At 38.0% G+C, this 20,814-nt stretch overlaps 1 protein-coding gene across 7 annotated transcripts in view; it reads right to left on the bottom strand.

Annotated features, from left to right (window-relative positions):
* mta3 (metastasis associated 1 family, member 3) overlaps positions 1-20,814 on the bottom strand; it is a 236,151-nt gene that overhangs the window by 88,977 nt on the left and 126,360 nt on the right. For all 7 annotated transcript variants that reach the window (XM_048535934.2, XM_048535930.2, XM_048535931.2 and 4 more), the window contains exon 8: positions 8,362-8,461. In XM_048535934.2, coding sequence (XP_048391891.1) covers positions 8,362-8,461 — 100 coding nt within the window. The remainder of the gene's footprint in view (positions 1-8,361; positions 8,462-20,814) is intronic.

The raw sequence follows: 20,814 nt of genomic DNA, 5'->3' as shown, positions 1-20,814 counted from the left end.
GGTTTAATAGAGGTGTGATTATCAAGGATATTAATTAATTATCCTAATTCTGCTGTGACAGCCCAAATACTCCAAAATATAGAAAAAATATTCTTACTATATGCCAGCATAGCCTAAAAACTGAGTTAATGAGAATAAAAAGAACCCCTCAAAATGAACGACTCCAAGGAAATGTCAAGAGCAACCTTTGGAAATAAAATAAAATTGTTCCCTGTTAATGACAGGTTGAAGTAGACAGATTGGTTTCTCCAGAAGGTACTGGACATAAAAGAACTTTTTAAAATATTCATCAATTGACATCAAACTTTTGTTGATCCTCATCTTGCTAAATTACTTCAGAAAGATAAGCATGCCTCTTTTCAAGAAGATTTGCATGCATCCCACTTGCCAAGTAAACGCTATGAGATCTTCTCAACCAAGATGTTTGTTCAAAGTAACTTTTCCAAACCACTCCCTGCTGATAGACCCTGTTAAGTACAGCACTGTTATTCTTGGAATTCTATTTGCTATTTATTTTCATCAGTGTGCCTGAATTTCATACTAACTGACTCAGGGCATCACAACTCAGCATCCTTTCACAGCATGGTTAAGCATTAAAAAAAATGACAAATTCACCAATTTTCCTGACTGATGTCCCCCAATAGCAAGACGTAGCAGCTATCAAAACTCCTGTGCAACAAAAAAAATTCCTGTGACAATTTAATAACTAGTCTCTGGCATTCTATAAAACAGAAGAGGTAGATATTTCTGCTACTGTGTTCATCAATTGTGAACTTCCTTTCGATAAATTTAATAGATAGAAAAACGTGGGGTCTGGGGCAAGCATAAAAGCAAAATTTATAACTCGGATTATTTTTTTCTTTTGCACAGTTGGAAAACATAAGACACATAATTGCTTTTGATAAGGACTGAATTAAAACATTGCCACTTCTCTCTGCCCAGATATGATGTTTCTCCTATTAGGAGAAAATGTCAGTTTTTATCATATGTATATTTTAGGTTTGGCTGTGGATATTTATATTGATCTATGTTTACTAAAAACAGCAATCTCTTCTGCTCACTCCATAGTTTGATGCCACAAGTCTCACTCATCTTGATGTTTTACTTATATACACATATGCACATACAAAGCAAATTAGAGCTGTTTTCCCAAGGTTCAACAAGGTTTTCCAAATGCCAAATACTCTGGAAAATAGAAAATTAATTATGAACAACTGCATCACACAGAAAACGTTCTCTGAATGAGCACAGCACTAACAACACTGAAGAGCTTGACAACATCCAGGCCAAAGCAGCCCACTTGATTGACACCACATCCATAAACATTGCTCGGTAGCAGCACTTAAGTACAATCTATAAGACGCACGACAGATCTTCACCAAAGATCCTTAAGCAGCATCTTCCAAACCCACGACCACTCCTATCAAGAGAGGCAACAGCAACAGATCCATGGGAACATCATCACTACCTGCAGTTCCACTCCAAACCACACACCATCCTGACTCCAAAATATATTTGTCCCTTTAATAACACTGGGTCAAAATTCTGGAAATCCTTCCTAAGTGGCATTGTGGGGTTTTCTACATCACATGGACCACAGAGATTCAAGAAGGCAGCTCACCCACCCCTCGTCAGGGGCAACCAGGGATGAGCAATAATGGTCCAGCCAGTGACATCCACATCCCATCAGTGAATAGGAAAAAAGACCAATAATAACTTAATAATGAAGGCATTCAACAGGCCAGGAGTCAAAGGTAGACTGAGCGGCGGAGTCATAAAATGAAGTTGATTAGGAGAAAGTAATAGAGATTATTGCAAGTTAAAATTGTGAGGTGGCCACATGTAACTGATACAATAGCATGAAGCATGGTGTTAATGCATGTTTGAACATAAATATCCAGCTATGGATAACTAGCTGTGCAAGTAGGCATGTTTTATGACTAGTTTTGCAGAATTTACTGTCTGCCCATCACTGACAAACACGATGTTGTGCTGTTGCCACATTTGCAGGTGGATATAAACCGTGTACAGAAAATGGAGTCATTACTTCAAGTATAAGTAACCTTTTAATCACAAGATAATTCATGAATAACTTTCAAATTGAAAATCATGTGTACGACAGTGGAGTTCCATTTTTTCAGGTATTGTTAGGAGATTAGAAATTTTATATTTTTTACATCAAAACTTTGTCACATTTCTTTTATGTCTCTCTGCTTTAATACAAGCAATTTCACTGTCTCCTTATTTCTTTTCTGTACTTTATTTGGCATTAAATGCATCCACCCTAATTTATACTTTTTTCTTGGTCCTTGCTTTCTGTTTCTCATTCCTACCATCTGTTTAAGGGAACGTACAGTTGGTTAACTGAAAATAAAAGTTGCTAGAGGTCACAGTGAATCAGGCAGCATCTACGGAGAGAAGACAGGCTAAGGTTTCGAGTCTAGACGACTCTTCACCAGAGCTCTGGTTCTTGATTTCTCTGACAACCACAAAATCCCCATTCTGGCATTTTATTCTTTTCCTTGATCTTTTCCCTCTGACTCCTTGCATTGGTCGCAATCCCCTGTTATTTTAGTTTAAAGCCTTCCAATCGCTCTAGCAATTGCTTCAACTTGGACATTAGTCTCTGTGCTGCCCAGGGGAGACACATCCGGTTTTACTGATCCTACCTTTCCCAAAAACAGTTCTAATGCTCCAGAAGTCTGAAGCCCTCTCCCTTGCACCATCCATTGATCCACATTTTCATCTGACATATCATACAATTTCTACACTGACCAGCAAATAATGTTGGTAATAATTCTGAGATCATCATCTTTGAGGTCTTATTTTTCAACTTATTTCTTAATTCCCTATATCCTGCTTAACGGAAATGAGGGGGCATTTTTTCAGCCAGAGAGTGGTGGGCCTGTGGAATTCATTTCCATGGAGTGCAGTGTAGGCTGGGACATTAAATGTCTTCAAGGCAGAGATTGATACATTCTTGATCTCACAAGGAATCGAGCGCTATGGGAAAAGTGCAGGGAAGTGGAGTTGAAGTGCCCATCAGCCATAATTAAATGGCGGAGTGGACTCGATGGGCTGAATGGCCTTACTTCCACTCCTATGTCTTATGGTCTTATGTTAAAACAAAGAAGAGCGAGGTCCTATTTGTTTAAACCAATATGTATCATGGCTGCTAGCTGTTCATCATCCCTGTCCAGAATACATGGTAGCCACTATCATGTCCTTGATCTTAAGACCAGAGAGGCATCCTGGAGTCTTGTTTGTGACCATGGTACTGCCTGTCTATTATCCTTGCAATTGAGTCTCCTATAATTATTACTCTTTCATGGTTTTTAACTCCTTAATGCAGCAGAGCCAACTGTGGCAGAATGGACTGATAACAAGGTATAGAGCTGGATGGACTCAGCAGGCCAAGCAGCATCAGAGGAGCAAGAAGGCTGATGTTTTGGGTCTAGACCCTTCTTCAGATTTGTTTGGCCTGCTGTGTTCATCCAGCTCTACACCTTGTTATTTCAGAGTCTCCAGCATCTGCAGTTCCGACTATCTCTGTGGTAGAATGAATTTGGTTCTTGCTGTTTTCCGTTGACAGGTCTTTCCTTTCAATTGTTTTCAAAGCCACAGGAAATTCCTGTTCTGTCTGTGGAGTCGTAGCTTGTATTGTGACCAACTCCCTATACTTGCTGTCCGTGATACTCTCTGACTCGCAGACGCTCCACAGTGACCCCAGCTTCCTCTCTAGCTCCAAAACCAGGCTTCAAAGATCTGCAGCTGGAGACATTTCCTGCATAGCTGCTGGCTCAGGACACTGGAACTGTGCATGATTTCTCATATTCTCATATCATCATATCCGGAATGTCAGGGCAAAGCAAATGACCAATGGGGCGTTCGAAACCACAGTGACCAAATTCTCAATTTCCAAAGCAATCACCCCAAGGTCCACGAACAAAGCTGTGTTAGGACACTATTCAAACAAGCCACAACTTACTGCAACATGTCAGAACCATGCAGGAAGGAGAGACAGCACCGCAACAAGGTCTTTGCCAACAATTGATATCCCAACAAATTCATCCGCAGGTGCCTACTGGATAGACAACGCCAAGAGGACATGGTACACCCCAATACACTGGTCACATTACCCTATATCAAGAACATATCAGAACTGACAATGAAACTCTTGCAACCACTAGGAATCATGGTAGCACACAAACCCAGAGCCATACTACAACAAACACTCACAAGAACCAAAAGATTCCATACCCATGACATCTGCAGTTCCCATTATCACTCACACATGCAGGATCATCCTAGTTTACAAAATACCTTGCATTGACTGCAATAAACATTACATCAGTCAGGCTGGAAGGAAACTAGGCATCAGAATACATGAACACCAGTTAGCAGCAAAACAACATGATAAACTTTCCCTCATCTCAGTGCACTGGGACAATGAAGGCCATCAATTTAACTGGGACAACGTGGCCATCTTAGCTCAAGCCAACCACAGACGTGCACGCGAATTCTGAGAGGCATGGTTTTCAACCCATAATGCAATCAACAAATATGTGGAATTAGAACCCATGTACAAACTCACGCAGAATAGAACTGGAAATAACACAAACCAAACTTAACAGACTGAATCATATAAATGCCAAGCAGAGTAGAACAACATCACTTCATCAGAGGCCTCATTGATGATGTCAACTAGCACAGTGACAAAACGTCTGTATGATAACCAGCAAGCTCAGCGAGCAAGCCAACAACCTCACTCACAACCCAAGCTACAACTCTTCACAAGAACCTCAAATGAGAGAATTCCTCATCTAAATGGACAGTCACGTAGTGGATTCAGAGGTTAGGATATTGAATCTAAATACAGGAAACTATAACAGTATGAGGCACAATTTTGCTAAGACAGTTTGAGGGATATTACCTAAAGAGGTGAGTGTGGAAAGGCAATGGCAGTCATTCAGAGAGCAAATGGGTGAGCCACAACAATTGTTCATTCTGTCTGGCACAAAAGTAAAATGGGAGAAGCTGTCAAATCATAACTTACAAAAGAAATTACAGAAAGCATCAGATTCAAGAAAGGGACTTACAACTGGCTAGAACAAAAAACAAATCCGAGGAGTAGGAGATGTTTAGAATTCAGCAAAGTAGGATAAAGGAATTGATTAAGAAAGGGAAAATAGCATATGAGAGTAAGCTAATGGGGAATGTAAAAACTGACTGTAAAAATGTCTATAGGTATGTGATGAGAAAATGATTGGTGGAAACAAATGTAAGCCCCTTAACAGTCAGAAACAGGCAAACTTATAAGGGGGGGTGGGTGTGGAAACAAAGAAATGGCCAACGAACTGAATACATACTTTGGCTCTATGTTCCTAAGTGAGGTCACAAATACCATTCCTGAAAGGTTGGGAAAGACAGGGTTTAGTGAGACAGTGGAACTGAAGGAACAGGGGGATTGAGTTTAAGAGTCGTAGATCTTGTTGCAGCTCTATAAAACTTTGGTTAGACCGCACTTGGAATACTGCGTCCAGTTCTGGGCGCCCTATTATAGGAAAGATGTGGATGCTTTGGAGAGGGTTCAGAGGAGGTTTACCAGGATGCTGCCTGGACTGGAGGGCTTATCTTATGAAGAGAGGTTGACTGAGCTCGGTCTCTTTTCATTGGAGAAAAGGAGGAGGAGAGGGGACCTAATTGAGGTATACAAGATAATGAGAGGCATAGATAGAGTTGATAGCCAGAGACTATTTCCCAGGGCAGAAATGGCTAGCACGAGGGGTCATAGTTTTAAGCTGGTTGGTGGAAAGTATAGAGGGGATGTCAGAGGCAGGTTCTTTACGCAGAGAGTTGTGAGAGCATGGAATGCGTTGCCAGCAGCAGTTGTGGAAGCAAGGTCATTGGGGTCATTTAAGAGACTGCTGGACATGTATATGGTCACAGAAATTTGAGGGTGCATACATGAGGATCAATGGTCGGCACAACATTGTGGGCTGAAGGGCCTGTTCTGTGCTGTACTGTTCTATGTTCTATGTTCTATGAAATCAGTATTAATAGGGAAATGGTTTTGGTATGCTGGCCTTTATCATGGAAAGATTCAACTACAACTACAGGGATGCCTTACTGTAATTATAGGCCTTGGTGAGATCACAAATGGAATGTTATTTGCAATTTGGTCATTTTATCTGACGAAGGATGTTGTGCTTAGATGAACTGTAGCAAAGGTTTACCAAACAAATTCCTTTCATGTAGAAGATGGTTCATGTGTGGAATGAACTTCCTGAGGAAGTGGTGGATGTGGGCACAGTTACAACTTTTAAAAGACACTTATATAAGTACATGTATAGGAAAGATTTGGAGGGACATGGGCTAGGAGCAGGCAGGTGGACTAGTTTAGTTTGGGACTATGTTTGGCATGGACTGGTTGGACCGAAGGATCTGATTTCAAGCTGTATGACATTATATTCATTGGGAGTTTGGAAGAATGGACAATCTCAGAAACTTATAAAATTCTAACAGGACTAGACAGGTTAGAATAGGAAGCATGCTCCCAAAGGCAAGGGGTTCCTCCAAAAGGCAAAAAACCTATAGTAAAGGTCTTTCTCAACCCAATGTTCACTCCCATTTTATCCAAAACTACGCCATTTATTGGCACAGGCAGCCTCATCAAATTTCAAGCCAGATTGTAAGTGTTCTTGACTGTGTGACTATCAACTACCTTTATAGATTTGGGCCCTACCATTCTCACTGGTGACAAATAATAACATACATATAGTCGAGAAAAATCTGACTCTGCCACGGGAAAATGGCCCAAAACAAAAACAAGCACTTCCAGTTTTTAAAAAAAAATCTAGATTCAAGGGTATGGAGTCGGAGAACTGCCAGGAAAATAATCAAAACAGCTGAACACAGATTGCAAGCAGGATAGCATATTAAGCCAAATCTTCTACCTAGTTAAGCTGTATTGAGCATTTTTTTAAAAAAATCCAGCACCGGGGCAATGAAGATCCCATTTTAATGTCTAATTGTTGACATTCCCAAAAGCCAAAAAAAAACAGAGCAATGTCCTTGCATTAGGAGAATCAGCAAGCTTCATTACCCCAGACAGAAGGATGAACTGAATGTGACCATATGTCCACAGAAATAACAAAGAACCACAACAATTAGCTACCTCTTTCTCCATGCTATTTCCACAAGTTTAAATACCCTAGGCATTTAATAAGTAAATCAAAGAGATGACGGTATCACAAAATAGTGCCTCTTAACCTTTACAGATTTAACACTTCCTGAGGTTTAAATAATCACAAGGCTTACTGAAATAACAAATGTACCTCTTGTAACAAAAGTAACATATCAGCTGAGGAAAGAAATATTGATGTCTGTCAAACCCAACTGAGTGCAAAGATGACCCATACCTCCCTCAAATATTAGCCGAAATAAGCATCAAACTCTCTAACCAGTACAGTTACACCACAGGGATACATGAAAAGCAGCAAAAAATAACCTCCCATGACAGAAGAGAGGTATACGCACCATGTGCAAGTTAATACGGTTAATTTAGAACAGCATCATGGTCAGTACAGACATGGTGAACCAAAGGGCCTGTTCCTGTGCTGTATTGTTCTATGCTTTATGACTGATTAGTATGCAAGTAATTAAGTAATGCTTACACAGATCAGGGGTAAAAAAAATCTAAAAGCAGTGGCAAACTACAGAGAACCCATAAATCATCAACTCTGGCAGGCACATTTGCTCTAATCTCAACCAGCAGGTATTAAGTAACACCATTGAAATATGATAACTGACTGAACCTAACAACAAGAGTAGGCTGCTCAAACACCCACACTGCCAAAAACCAGTTACGGTTACGTAGTATCTCAATTCTATTTACCATTCTTTCCCTAGATCTCTGGATACACTTCGAAGACAAAAATTCATCTAGTTCCAATTTGAAAATCTCAACGGTTCCAGCATTCACATTAAATTGAGGAAGACAGTCTTGGATTTCCACTTCTTGTGAAAACTTTCTCCATTTTACTCCAATTAACCCAATTCTGAACATAAAACTATACAGCCCTGCTCTGGATTTCTTTTTTTTTGAACATATGCCATAGGCAAACATTTATGAACTCATCTTATTATTTCAATACTTGAAATGTTTACAGCATTTGAAGCATTCCAGTTGTTTGCCATAGTGATATGCACAGTGCTGTGTGTCAAGGACGTGTACATACATGGAACGTGAAGTGATGATGCTGCCACTCATTGAATTATTACTGTTGTGAACTGCTATTTTTCTAATATAATTATCTGAAAATCCTTGGCCAGAGTCTAGGAAAACTGCATTGAACTTACCAGGGTAATGTCCCTTGAAGCAGCTGCAGCACTCATGTGTAAACTCGGTTGTCTGACAGAACTGCTACAATCCAGAGCTCGAGCAAATGTACCCACAGCACTGACAGAGAAAAGAGACAAGGGAATGATTCAAAGAGTTTTCTGTTTGTACGTTATCCTCGAGGGCTTATGCAAATCTTGTTGGTAGATAATCAGGATATGCTTTTCCTTTAGATTTCTAGCATCTACAGTATTTTGCTTTTTGTAATAAGATTTTACTTTGCTTTTGAATGGGTGTGCTGCAGAAGCATTGGCAACTTATTTTATGCCAAACAATTTCCAAGCCACTTAGGTAGCACTCATGTTCCTAGTTATTTAGTTTGGAGTTGGGACAGATAGAAAATGTTTCTGCAGGAGCCAAAGTATATGTTTAGTTACCTTTGCATTTCAAGTTGAATATGAAAAATAAAAATACATTAAATTGGGGTTTGTAAACTATTGTAATATGGAATAACAGCATTTTGTTTTGTGTTCTTCGATAACTTCACAACAAAGTTCAACTGAAGAGTATTCTATTAAAAAAATAACGTAAAGGTGAAATAAATGCATTTTTTTCATATTACTTAAGGATACAATGTGTCACTTTATAGGTATTTGACTATAAGAACATACAACAGTAGCTATTCAACCCCATGAGTCAATGACTATATTTATGTACCAGTGAAGCCACTGATTTGAGATATACTTCCTCACAATTGATAAGACATGTTGTCTTTATGCTGTTAAAAACTTTGTTTTTAAGGATTATTATTTTGCATTGAAAACAAACAAACAAACAAAACAAAGTCAGTGAAGAAATGAACAAAATAATGTCACCAAATAGACTATTTGGTATTGATGGTTGTCCACTGTCTATATTTTAATATCTGTGCAATTAATTTTAGAGAGAAGTGCTAATTGGGAGGCGAGGTGATTTGAACCAGTCCAAAAATTGTACACTGTACAAACAGTTCAAAAATTTTGCCATGCTACAAAATCATTTCCTATGTCCATTAATGCACAACAGATATGAGGTTCTTAAACTATACAGTCCTAAAAATGTAGCATTTTCAACAATTCTGATGACTTCTAAATTTTGAAATGGCCAGAATTGTTAGCTGATTTAAAAAGAGTTGATCAAAACTATTAAAATGTTAAAACATCAATTGGCATAATATAATAATTCAGAGCATTGGTTCTTAAATACAGCTATTGGGTTTAACTGGAACTCAAACTTGGAGTACTACAATTAATGCCAATGCTTACAGGTTTAATTAAAATTCTTACTCCAGACGATGCCTGCTGGAATGTGTATGTGCAGTAATAATAAGAATAGTATCTGAGGTACTCGTATTTTTAACATGTTAGCACATGTGGCATGTATCAGAGTGCTCATACTGACTCAATTATAAACTTAATAACAATTAACTATGTACACTAATATGACGTCTCGGATTTATACCACCACACATGCATACACATAGTCAGGGCTATATGCTTAGATGCTATACAACATAAATAGTTGATAGGTGATTAACAGACTGAATAGCATACTGGCTGTTTGCTAAACAGCTGAGAAGAGTTGCACAGAGAGTAAGTTAGAGACTTTATACTAGAACACCACATATTCTAATATCATCCAGCTCTCTTAAAGGTATTGTGCCTTCCTGAAATCTGTGCAATTATACATGAGTATCTATGTCAGCTCTGAAATCTTCTTTCTCCGCAGTCAAAAATCTTTCCAAACTCTCCTTCAAATATCTGAGCACAAATGGGTGAAGCTAGTTGGCCCTCGTAGCTTAACCTTTCATAGAAACTCAGGACCTTTCTCCCAAAGATTACACATGCAAAATGGTCATGTGGACAAATGCTACAGGTTTATTTGTGCCTGTGAATTAAATTCCAAAGACAGATCATCTGCAGGAAGGAGAAATACAGCAGAAAAATGATAACGCAAGACGTTTAGATAACTTATATTTCAATTAGATTATATTTTTATTCACAAAGTTAATTGCAAAACCTTTTATAAATCACTTCAAACAGAATAAAACGATACATATAGAATCAAAGCACAGTTCTTAAATTTGTTGTTCACAAAATTAATTGGTTTGTTTAAAAAGTATATTTTCAAGTTTGTTTCAGAAATACTACTGTTGTATTAACTGAGGAACGGAAATTAGGAAAATGTCTTTCTGGTTTCACCTACCCCTCAGTCAGAAATTTAAAAAGCGGTAATTTTATGTGGCATGAAGAATTAATGCTGAACTTTGTTTCAAAAAATAATACAAGTTTTGCAATAGATAATACATAAGAGTTTCTAATAAACTAAAACTCAAACTTTCATTTTCTTGGGTACAGATGAATTGGTCACTTTCATTAACTGACCAGAACATTTTAAACGTTTGCCTATATTGCCCCATGAGATTTTAATGAAACTCCTGTGTGACCTGAAATGGTCATGAAATAACCACAAGACAACAGAATGTTTTCTGCTTCTCAATGTTAAAGAGTAGACTACTTATTAAACATTTTTAGAATTACAATAATCCTCCTCCAAATGGCTAAATTAATTCCATAATTCCTGCAAATTCTCAATTTTTAGAAATAATGTAAATATAGGACATAATCTTTAAAATTGAAAACCTTTAATCTGTCAAATGATTACACCTGAAATATAAACTTTCAAAAACTGATTGGGCAATATAAAATATAGCACAGCAGAGAGAAGCCATTTATACTGTCATCCCTCTTCCAGCTCTTTGAAAGCTCTATTCAATTAATCTTCTGCATCCTCTTCTTTATCACAGACCTGACGCTTTTATTTAAATAATTATCCAATTGCAGAACAGAGTTTTTTTAAAATGATTAATAATTCTGATTTAATGAAGGTGACAAACTAAATTATATTTTGTTTAATTGGGATTAGCAGCAAAACAATTTCTGTCAGGAAGAAAGCCACATGGTCAAGGTTATGAGGACATTCATTGCTTTAAAGATTTAGGTTGTTTTTATGACTCTGGCTTATGCAAACTTCTCTAACACGTGACTATGTTTTGAGGTAAGACTTCTCACCTAAGCACTCAGGACTTAGTTTTGCTACTTAAAGTGTGTAACAGGCCTATGGGTGTTTGTGTGTACATAGGTTCTGTAGTCTTGCAGTTGTTTTGACATTTGTAGATGCATCAGTTGGGACATCTGGGTTGATAGTTAATCAGAGGTGGGTGATACAACATACTCTACGCAGACACACTTATGGCCTCATTGGTGCTGCCTCATCTTGGTGAAGATCTATGAAGTTGGAAAATTAACAGAGGCAGCTGTTACAAAAGTGATGATCTTACAATGTGATTGGCATGTCAAAGAATGAATCGGGAGATAAGAGGAAGTGATGTCACTAAGATTACCATTACTTTTAAAGAAATAATTTGTCGAACATCAGTCAACAAGAATTATCTGTCCAGTGAACCAGTGTTCTAAAGTAAATCAGAACTTTTGCTGAATGTTTCTTGTACTTTTCTTTTAACTTTATTGGCATGTGTATTTTACTGTAAGAATACAAAACAGTGAAAAGATTTCATCTGTCATCACGAAACAGCGCCATTTTAAATAGCTTAAGAATAAGGAATAAACAGGAAGCTAATAGCTTGACTAGAGTCCGTCAGTCCGGAGCCAGCTCATCACCATCAACAACACATGCACTGCCATCCCTCCTCCACCATCCACACTGGACCCAACCAACATCAAACTCGCTGATCCTCAAGCACCATCTTTGCCACTAGGCTACTACGCCTTCATCACCGCACTGCCACTGCCTGTGCTGGACCAACCAATGTAAAGGCTGTATCTCTGGCTACAAGGCCCATCTCAATGATGTTGCTGTGCTGCCTTTCTGCCACCAGCACTGTACCCAACAAACAATGTACTCGCCAATCCTCAGGTGCCATCTTTTGCCGCTGGTCTACCTTGCTATCACCTGTGTTTACGTAGCAGCCACCAATTCTAGGTCCTGTGCTTGCTCCAGAAAAGTAAGTAGGGGCTCACTCTCCTCTACATCAGGCCCTCTCGAGGTCCTCATAAACGCTGCCAAAGTGTGTGTCCTGGGTCTGAATCAAGGTCCGTGGTAGGCTGGATTGAGACTGTTCTGGGTCCAATCAAGGTTCACACACTGGTCTCTTACCATGAGGCTGATGCCATTCAAGTTCAAGACAAGATTAAAAACAAACAGTCAGAGTGGACAAGCTCCAGCACAGAAGCCCTGCTTCACTGCCATCTTGGGCCAGAGGATGTCGGAATAAGTTTCTCTAAAACATGTGAAAATATGTCTGTATCTGGAATGGGTTTTGATACTAATCAGAACCATTAAACTTTAAATTGGCTTGCTCATCCTCAGTCTATAATTTAATTCACTCAGGTCTTACAATTAAAGGGCATCCCAAAATCTTAGAGAGTTTTGTTTCAAAAGTTATGACTAAATGTTTTTCATTAGTCTTTTAGAAAGCGCATTCCAGATCAAAAGAACTCACTGTGTATAACGGATTCTATCATCTCCTCTCTGGATCTTTTGCCAAATCTCTAAAGTCAAAGACTTCTGATTACCAACTGCCCTGTCACATGCAGGTACCAACTTGAGAAGACATTATTTGGTACAAGACAAGTGGACATTAACATTGCTCTTGCCACCTTGAGCACTTGATGTACCTACACTGCAGACTAGATTTTCAAAGAACAACTTCCAGAAATTATTGGCAACCTTATCAGTTTGCAAAGAAATGTGAGAAAAACGTGAAACTAAAAAGTGTTTGATTGACACGTATCATCCACTTATGACTGGCATAGGAACAGAATCAGAATTTATCAATCTCTGAGAATTCAAAGATAAATTCTACCAATCTGAAAGAAATACAAGAATTATTCTGAAAAGCATGGGGTAGGGTGTGCTTTTGTTATAGCACTGACAGATACAGCAACACATAATTACATCAGTCTACTATCCCAGTTGGTAAAAGTAAGAAAAATAAATAGTGTTTTATGCCAGTAGTCCAAGTATCAAATAAACATTTGTGAGAGCCTCCCTTTTAAAATTTCAGTTAGCTACTCCTCCACAATCATTTTTGTAGCAGTTGTGTTGCTTTAATTCATGTTTGTTTTAAGTGTCTGTTTTTTTCTCTCTGTTGGAAAAGTTAACCATGGCAAATGAGACACATTTACCACAACTAAATTTGCCAAATACATAATGCCAATCTTATTGTCACATACTTTAAGTGCTCATCTTTAAAGATAAAAATATTGGTTTGTTTATATTCCAAGCTTCAATGTAAACTGACAATTTGTCTCTCAGCATTAGTGCCTTACACAATCCCTAACAAGTCAGTGTTTTTTTAAGCAAAAGGGCTATATGAAAATGCTTCATAATTTTTGTTTAAAATTCTCCCTTATCACAGCATACATTAAAGAACTGCTCCTGTCACCATTGTAGGATGAACCGTACTGACGCTTGGGTAGAATTATCACATTACGTGTGGTTTACAGTTCTTTCCAATAGCATAATAAATATTTATCTTAAACTTCTTTATTCAATTTCCTTTTTCACACCTTCTTATCCAATTTTAGACCCTAACTCTTGTTGAAGTAAGTCTAAGTATATTCATCAAGTAGCCCTTCCATCAACTATTCAAACACAAAAAGTTTTTTTATGATGGTTTTATTTGAGTGACAAGTAGAAATTTATTTTGGTTATTAACAGAAGTAAAACGCTGAAAAGCAGAGGAAAGTACAATTATGTTTTCAATTAATACTCACACACAAATATATATATCCATTCACACAAATCAATACCACGTACATTTCCCAATACAGATCACCTGACAGCAAGTAGGGAGCTAATGCTCCATCTGACCTTTCTTCTCCAATAAACAATTAATCGCCTCAGACCCACTTACATTTCATCTCCACATTTTTCTGTTGAAGCAGCTCAATGAGTTTGGTTCTCTTCTGAATGAACTGTCTCCATTTTTGGTCACAGTCCAGGGACTCCCATAAATTGGCTAAGATAGTAATTTTTTTCAGGGACGCTTTGAAGATAATCCAAACTCATTTCCACTGAGTTATCAAACACAGCAGAGTCTCAAGAATAGCGGTTGTTTCAGTAATCCAGTATTAGGCATATGAATATGTCCTGCTCTGCAGAGCTGGTTTTGTGTGGTTAGCACCTTGATATTGGACATACTGGCTTGGGACAGGTGCTGTAATTGGCCTGTAGTTCCTGCCACTGCATTTAGAGAATCTTGCAAAGACACTACTGGTCACACTGCTCCAGGGCTTTATTGTCCTCATTGTAGATTATCTGGGTCTCCGAAGCATATAAGGGGTGTGGGGACCACGGCTGCCAAATAATCTATAATCTATATAAATACTGTAATAACAGCTTGGTATCAAGTTGTTTTGATTTTTTAAACAATCAACCACTGGAGACTGAGCATAGGATTTTATCATCTTTTTATCTGAGTTACACAAGTAGATATTCACTTCAAAGTAAAACTCTAAAGCATCCAAAGAAATTGAATATTACATATTATTAACATTGACTCATCCACATTTGAATCTCTTTTCATACACTACGAATAAAGCAGATGTCCCTCAGTTCATGGTTAATGTGTTAAGGTCTCCTAAGCAAGGACGTAGCCACATTCAGGACAAGATTGGTTGGTTATCTCTTCTGTATTGGTGTTTGTTCTTCACAGTTTCTTTCCAAGCCATTGTTAGAATGTTTTCATTAAGTGTCTTCTGCATACATAAATCTATGACAGGAAGCTGCATACAAAGGTGAAATCTGCCTTCTACATCTGGTGTAAAAGTATCTTGAACGTTTATCTCAAGAGTCTAAAAATCTAAATTTTCCCCAACAAAGTAAAATAATGTTAAGTAACAAAAGAAAACTAAATCGTGGTTGTCAGGGCCCTCAATCCCCTGCACTTAACCTTCTTTTTCCCAGACACATAATACAGGGCCTATTATCCACACGTCCCATCCCAGCAACTCCACATTCAATAAAACATTTGCCACTTCTTTCTAGAACAATGTCATAATTAACTCCCCTCACAAAAGCTCTCTCTGCACATTCAGCTCCACACTTCCATCATCTACACTCCCTTCCTGTGCAAATGCTGGAGATAATTCCTGTCTTTTGCAATACTTCCTTCTTATAATCTTCGGGGAGACAGTGGCAAAGTGGAAATATGACGACAAACAATCCAGAACCCTAGGTCAATGATCGAGGGGCCATGACAGATGATGAAATTTTAAGTCAATAACATATAAACAGAAATATAAATGATCACATAGCCGTTACCAATTGCTGAAACAGCCATCTAGTTCACTAGTGTTCTTTAAAGAAGGAAAGCTGCCATGTTTACCTGGTCTGGCTATATGTGGCTCCAGGCCCACCGCAATGTGGATGACTTTACATACCTTCTTGGCAATGAGGGATATGCAATAAATGTTGGCTTAGCAAGCAATGCCCACATCCTGTGAACAGGAAAGGACAATAAAAGGGCCCATACTTGCTTTTCAGGTGAAACTGCTGTCTTCAAACTCATTTTAATACATTATATTATATTCACTATTCACACCTCATTTATGGTAGAAAGACTAAGTGCAAACTCTATGATACTTTGCTGATCCACAAACGTCATTCTGTGCTCTTACTTGACAATCATTTTAATTCTTCTCCATGCTGCCACTCTGACTTTGGCCTCTTATTTAGCTCCACTGGAGCTCAAGAGAACTCAGAGGTACAGATTGTCTTTTGATTAGGTATTTTACGGCCATCCAAACTTAATAGTTAGTTTGTATCATAACCAAAGCTTATATCTTCTCATATGCAAATAATGGTTTTGCCATTGTAATTTACAGCTTCTCCAGATCAATATTTTATTCCTATACAAGCCCTGCCTTTGCCTCATTTGGTATTGTACCAATATACCTTTTGTCATTTGATCATGCTTACCTTCCACATCGTATCTTCCATTCCATTCTCTTCACTACTCCTCTCATGTTCCCATCTATGTACGTGCTTAAAATTTCTCTCAGTTAATGTGAAATATTATTTCTCTCTCCACTGATTCTACATTAGCTGCTCATTTTTTTTAGTAATATTTTCTGTTTTTATTCTAGAATAGATAATTCAATTACTTTTTTGATCTTTTGACTGTTTCATTAGTATATTTGCTTACGTTATTCAGGATAAATTGATTTCACAAGTCATAGCAACATAAGAGGAGGAATCGGTCATTCAGCTCCTCAAGTCTACTCTCCCATTCCAGTTCATAGCTGATCATCTACCTCAAACTGCAGTCTTATGCTACCATTATATCACTTGATGTCATTAGTGATTAGAAATTGTCCTCTGTATTGAACTTACATATTGATTGAATTTCCAGAGCCTTCCTGGGTGGACAATCTTAAAGATCTGTCACGCTCCAAGTGAAGAATTTCGTCTTCATCTCAGTCCTGAATGGAAATAAACATTTCCAGCAAATTCTGTTTTTGTTTTGTTCAGTTGTAAATGGCTTGCCTTTTATTCTGATATTTTGTTTCCTGCTTCTAGACTCCTCAGTTGAGGGAAACATCCGTTCTACAGCTGCTCTGCCTACCTCTAAGAATTGTGCAGATTTCTATGAGGTTGCCTGTCATTCTTGTAAACACCAGAGATTACAGGTTCATTTACCTCAATCTCTCCTCTATCATACCGTTTACCCTCCAAATTGTTTGTTGCATCAGCAAGCTAGCTTTCAGTGATAATGAACAAGGACAAATGAGACCCTTCTGACAGCAACACTTTCCAAGCTCTCAACTTTTAAGAAATACTCTACACCTCTTTTCCTCACACCAAAATGGATAACCCTTAACTCTGTACAATTTTCTCCCAGAGGGCTACACTGGCATCCTGTGAGATGACAATTAATTAAAGGAGCATGCAGGGTAACCTAAAATCCCAACAGTAATTGTTTTGAAATGAGATATCATGCTCCTCTGAAGTGAAAAAGAGGAAGCAACGCATCACACAAAAAAGCTAGCCCAATGTACATCCCATCATCCCTGCACATCTCTGCTTAAAATTTTTAAAGAAGCTCTCCTGCTGAAATCAAAACTACAGGTAAAAATTATCAATATACAGCCAATACAGTCAATGAAAAGAAAAACCAAGACATTGTTCTTTATGGATACAGTTAATTGACTTTCAATTCTTCCAGCTCCTTCCACCTCCTATTGCTCCCTATGTGCTCAGACAATTAGTCGGCATCACCTGTTTAAATATTTTTAAAATCAACATTCTCAAACATATAATGGTACATCTCTGATGTAGGTAGGACTTGAACCTAGGCATTTAACTGATAACAAATTATTCTGTTAAATGCTAACAAAGATATTTCACGCTCTCAAATTAATACAAGATGTCCCAGAGAAAAACACTATAGAAGAGGGCCTTTAATAAGACTGTGCTGACCTATCTATTCTAATCCCACGTTCCAGCACTGGGCCCATAGCCTTTCTGCATTTGAACGTTATGACATTTCAAGTGCTCATCCACATTCCTTTTAAAGGTTGTGAGATTTTCCTACTGTCCTGCCCTCCCAGGCAGCACATTCTAGATTCCCACCACCATCTGGATGAAAAAGATTCTCCTCAAATCCGTTCTAAACTTCCTGCCTTTTACCTTAAATTAATGGCCCCTCAATATTGACAATTCATCCAAGGGGAACAATTGCTTCTTACCCTGTCCATACTCCTCAATCATGGTACACTTAAATCAGGTCTCCCCCAGTTTGAAGGCATCCACTAAGTTTTAGGACAAATACTTCCCTTTGTGAAACAGTCAGAGAATCCAACATTTGTGTCAACCTATTATGTACTCGATTTTATCCCCCCAACCTTTTTTTCATACAAGTAAGGTTAATTCTCAATCTTTTATCTGTGACACCCTTTATCAAATGAAAATTGTCTGAAAATGCACAATTATTCACTTTACATTTTATAGGCAAATTTATTTCTGATTGCTCTTGAATGAGGTTTCCTTCAAATTGGCTGACAGCTAAACATCAATATTTGCTGCTCCCACGAGTGCCAGACTACCAGCACCCAAGATATTTTTAACTACACCTTATTTTCTTGACATCCTACGAAAATGGACAACATTTAGTGTTATTTCCCATCATATCTTCATAAATTTAACACTGGGAAAACCCTCCCATTGTCTGACGTAAATTTAACAAGCGCTCCCAATCTGGTCTCTATTCATTGCTCCATTACCTTATTTACTGTTACTCTTTTCTCTTACTATGTGTTACTACAGGCTGACTAAATTCATTAGTCATATTTGCAAAGTACAAGATGAAAGTTTCCTCCCACCCCACCAGATCCATTGCACCAAGTCTGCTGCAGTCTCTTGTCAATGGGAGACCCAAAATGGACAGTGATGATGACCTCCTTCATAAGCTGAGTGTATTCATTGTCTCTTACTCCTGCGTCCCTTTGTAGATCTTTAACCTGTGACAGGATGGGTGGGAAAACTACCAATGTAGTTTTAAGAATATTGTCTTTCTTCCTTTTAAACCCCCATCTCTAATGTCAAGAGCAACACTTCTTTAATATTTTAATAAGAGAAGTTAAGTCTTGTTAATGGAATATAATCATGTCTAGATTGTATAAAATGTAAATCTACTGGTTTCCCAAAAAACCTGTCTTGTCATTTCCATGTCCGATTTTATTTAGTAACTTTGAAATGATGGACCACTCAACAATAATGGTATTTCATTTAACACTGAATCTATGGTGATGAAGTGGTTTCTCTAGTTATGTTAATCACCACAGTTTTTCATAATTTCAATACGTTGTCATTCCAAAACACAAAGCAGGTCGGTCCTTATTATTTAGAATCTAGATAACCTCTTCACCAATCCACTCCATACACTGTAGACTTGCATCCAATATTCAACATAGTGCAACTGAATGTGTGTAGCTAAAGTATTCATTGCTGGATTGCAACTTCTTTTAGTATAATTCCCCCAAAACTGATTAGTATTGCTATCTTTTCCTTATGAGGCTTCTGGGCCATGTGTAATTTTGAAAACCTTATTCTCTCATTTACAGCAATTCATTGCCAAACAGATTTCAAATCGCATCAGAAACACTGTTGATCATGGCCATTCATGGGATTCATTCTCCTGATGTAGTTTCCCAACCTCTGTATACTGTTATAACTGCCAGCAGTATAACTATTCCCACACCTTTATGTTATGATTCTCTTTTCATTGTAAAATCTTTGGCTTGTATTTGCTCAGTTTTATACTCCTACCACCATTAAATCCTTTATTCTGTGTGCTGGCATTGGCTGTCCCATTTATGTCAGGATGGCTGCAGGAAATTACGTTTTTCTAGAAGTTCTTTTCTTAAGGCTTCTGACATCTGTCGCAAAAGTGTTCTTCCAAAAGTCCAACTCCAGTTAATACTAGAATCACAGAATCCCTACAGTGTGGAAGACGACTGTTCAGTCCATCAAGTCCACACTGAACCTCCCACCCAGACCCACTCCCTGTACCCTATCCCTGTAACCCTGCATATCCCATGGCTAATCTACCTAGCCCGCACATTCGTGGACACTACGGGCAATTTAGCATGGCCAATCAACTTAAGCTGCTCATCTTTAGACTGTGGGAGAAAACCGGAGCACCCAGAGGAAATCCATGCAGGCAAATGGAGAATGTGCAAATTCCACACAGACAGTCAAGGGTGGAATCAAACCCAGGTCCTTTCTGCTGTGAGGCTGCAGTGCTAACCACTAAGACACCATGTATTCAGTTTTGAATCCACAACACATTCTAACAATTTAAAGGCAAGCACTTGCCTAATCCAAAATATTGGATCAAAAAAATAATTTCAGTTCCTATTTGACAGTTCTACATTCTAATTCTGTTTTTATTAGATCTCCATTAAAACAATGTACTCACATATATAATTTACACATGATTCTTCTATAAATGAGGCCATTGAAATTTATAAGAAAGGTTGGCAAGAACTGTGCAGAATATAAATATAAAATATTATTATCCACCTGAATAGCGCTGTAATCAAGACAATACTACCTGATGAAAGTGCGTAAGTTATTACAGAATCAAACTGTATTGTCAAGGGAAATATGTGACATGACCATTTTTGTATCCAAGTGTTCTTCTTGTTGCTGCAAATGATGTACGAGATTATTTTTATACGTGCTGTGTACTCTAGTTATTGCTGTCACAGAAACGCTAGGACAAAAGTTAGACGTCAAACTGTGGAGCCTTTGTGAAGGGATCAGATCAGGAAAAAAAACCCTAGGAAGAAAACACACTTATTGGAAACAAACTGCAACAGAACTAGAATCAAAATACCTAACACCAA

This window comes from Stegostoma tigrinum, chromosome 9, assembly GCF_030684315.1.
Source record: "Stegostoma tigrinum isolate sSteTig4 chromosome 9, sSteTig4.hap1, whole genome shotgun sequence".
Taxonomy (NCBI): domain Eukaryota; kingdom Metazoa; phylum Chordata; class Chondrichthyes; order Orectolobiformes; family Stegostomatidae; genus Stegostoma; species Stegostoma tigrinum.
The sequence above is the reverse complement of the archived record's forward strand: the minus strand, read 5'-3'. Positions and strand labels throughout refer to the sequence as shown.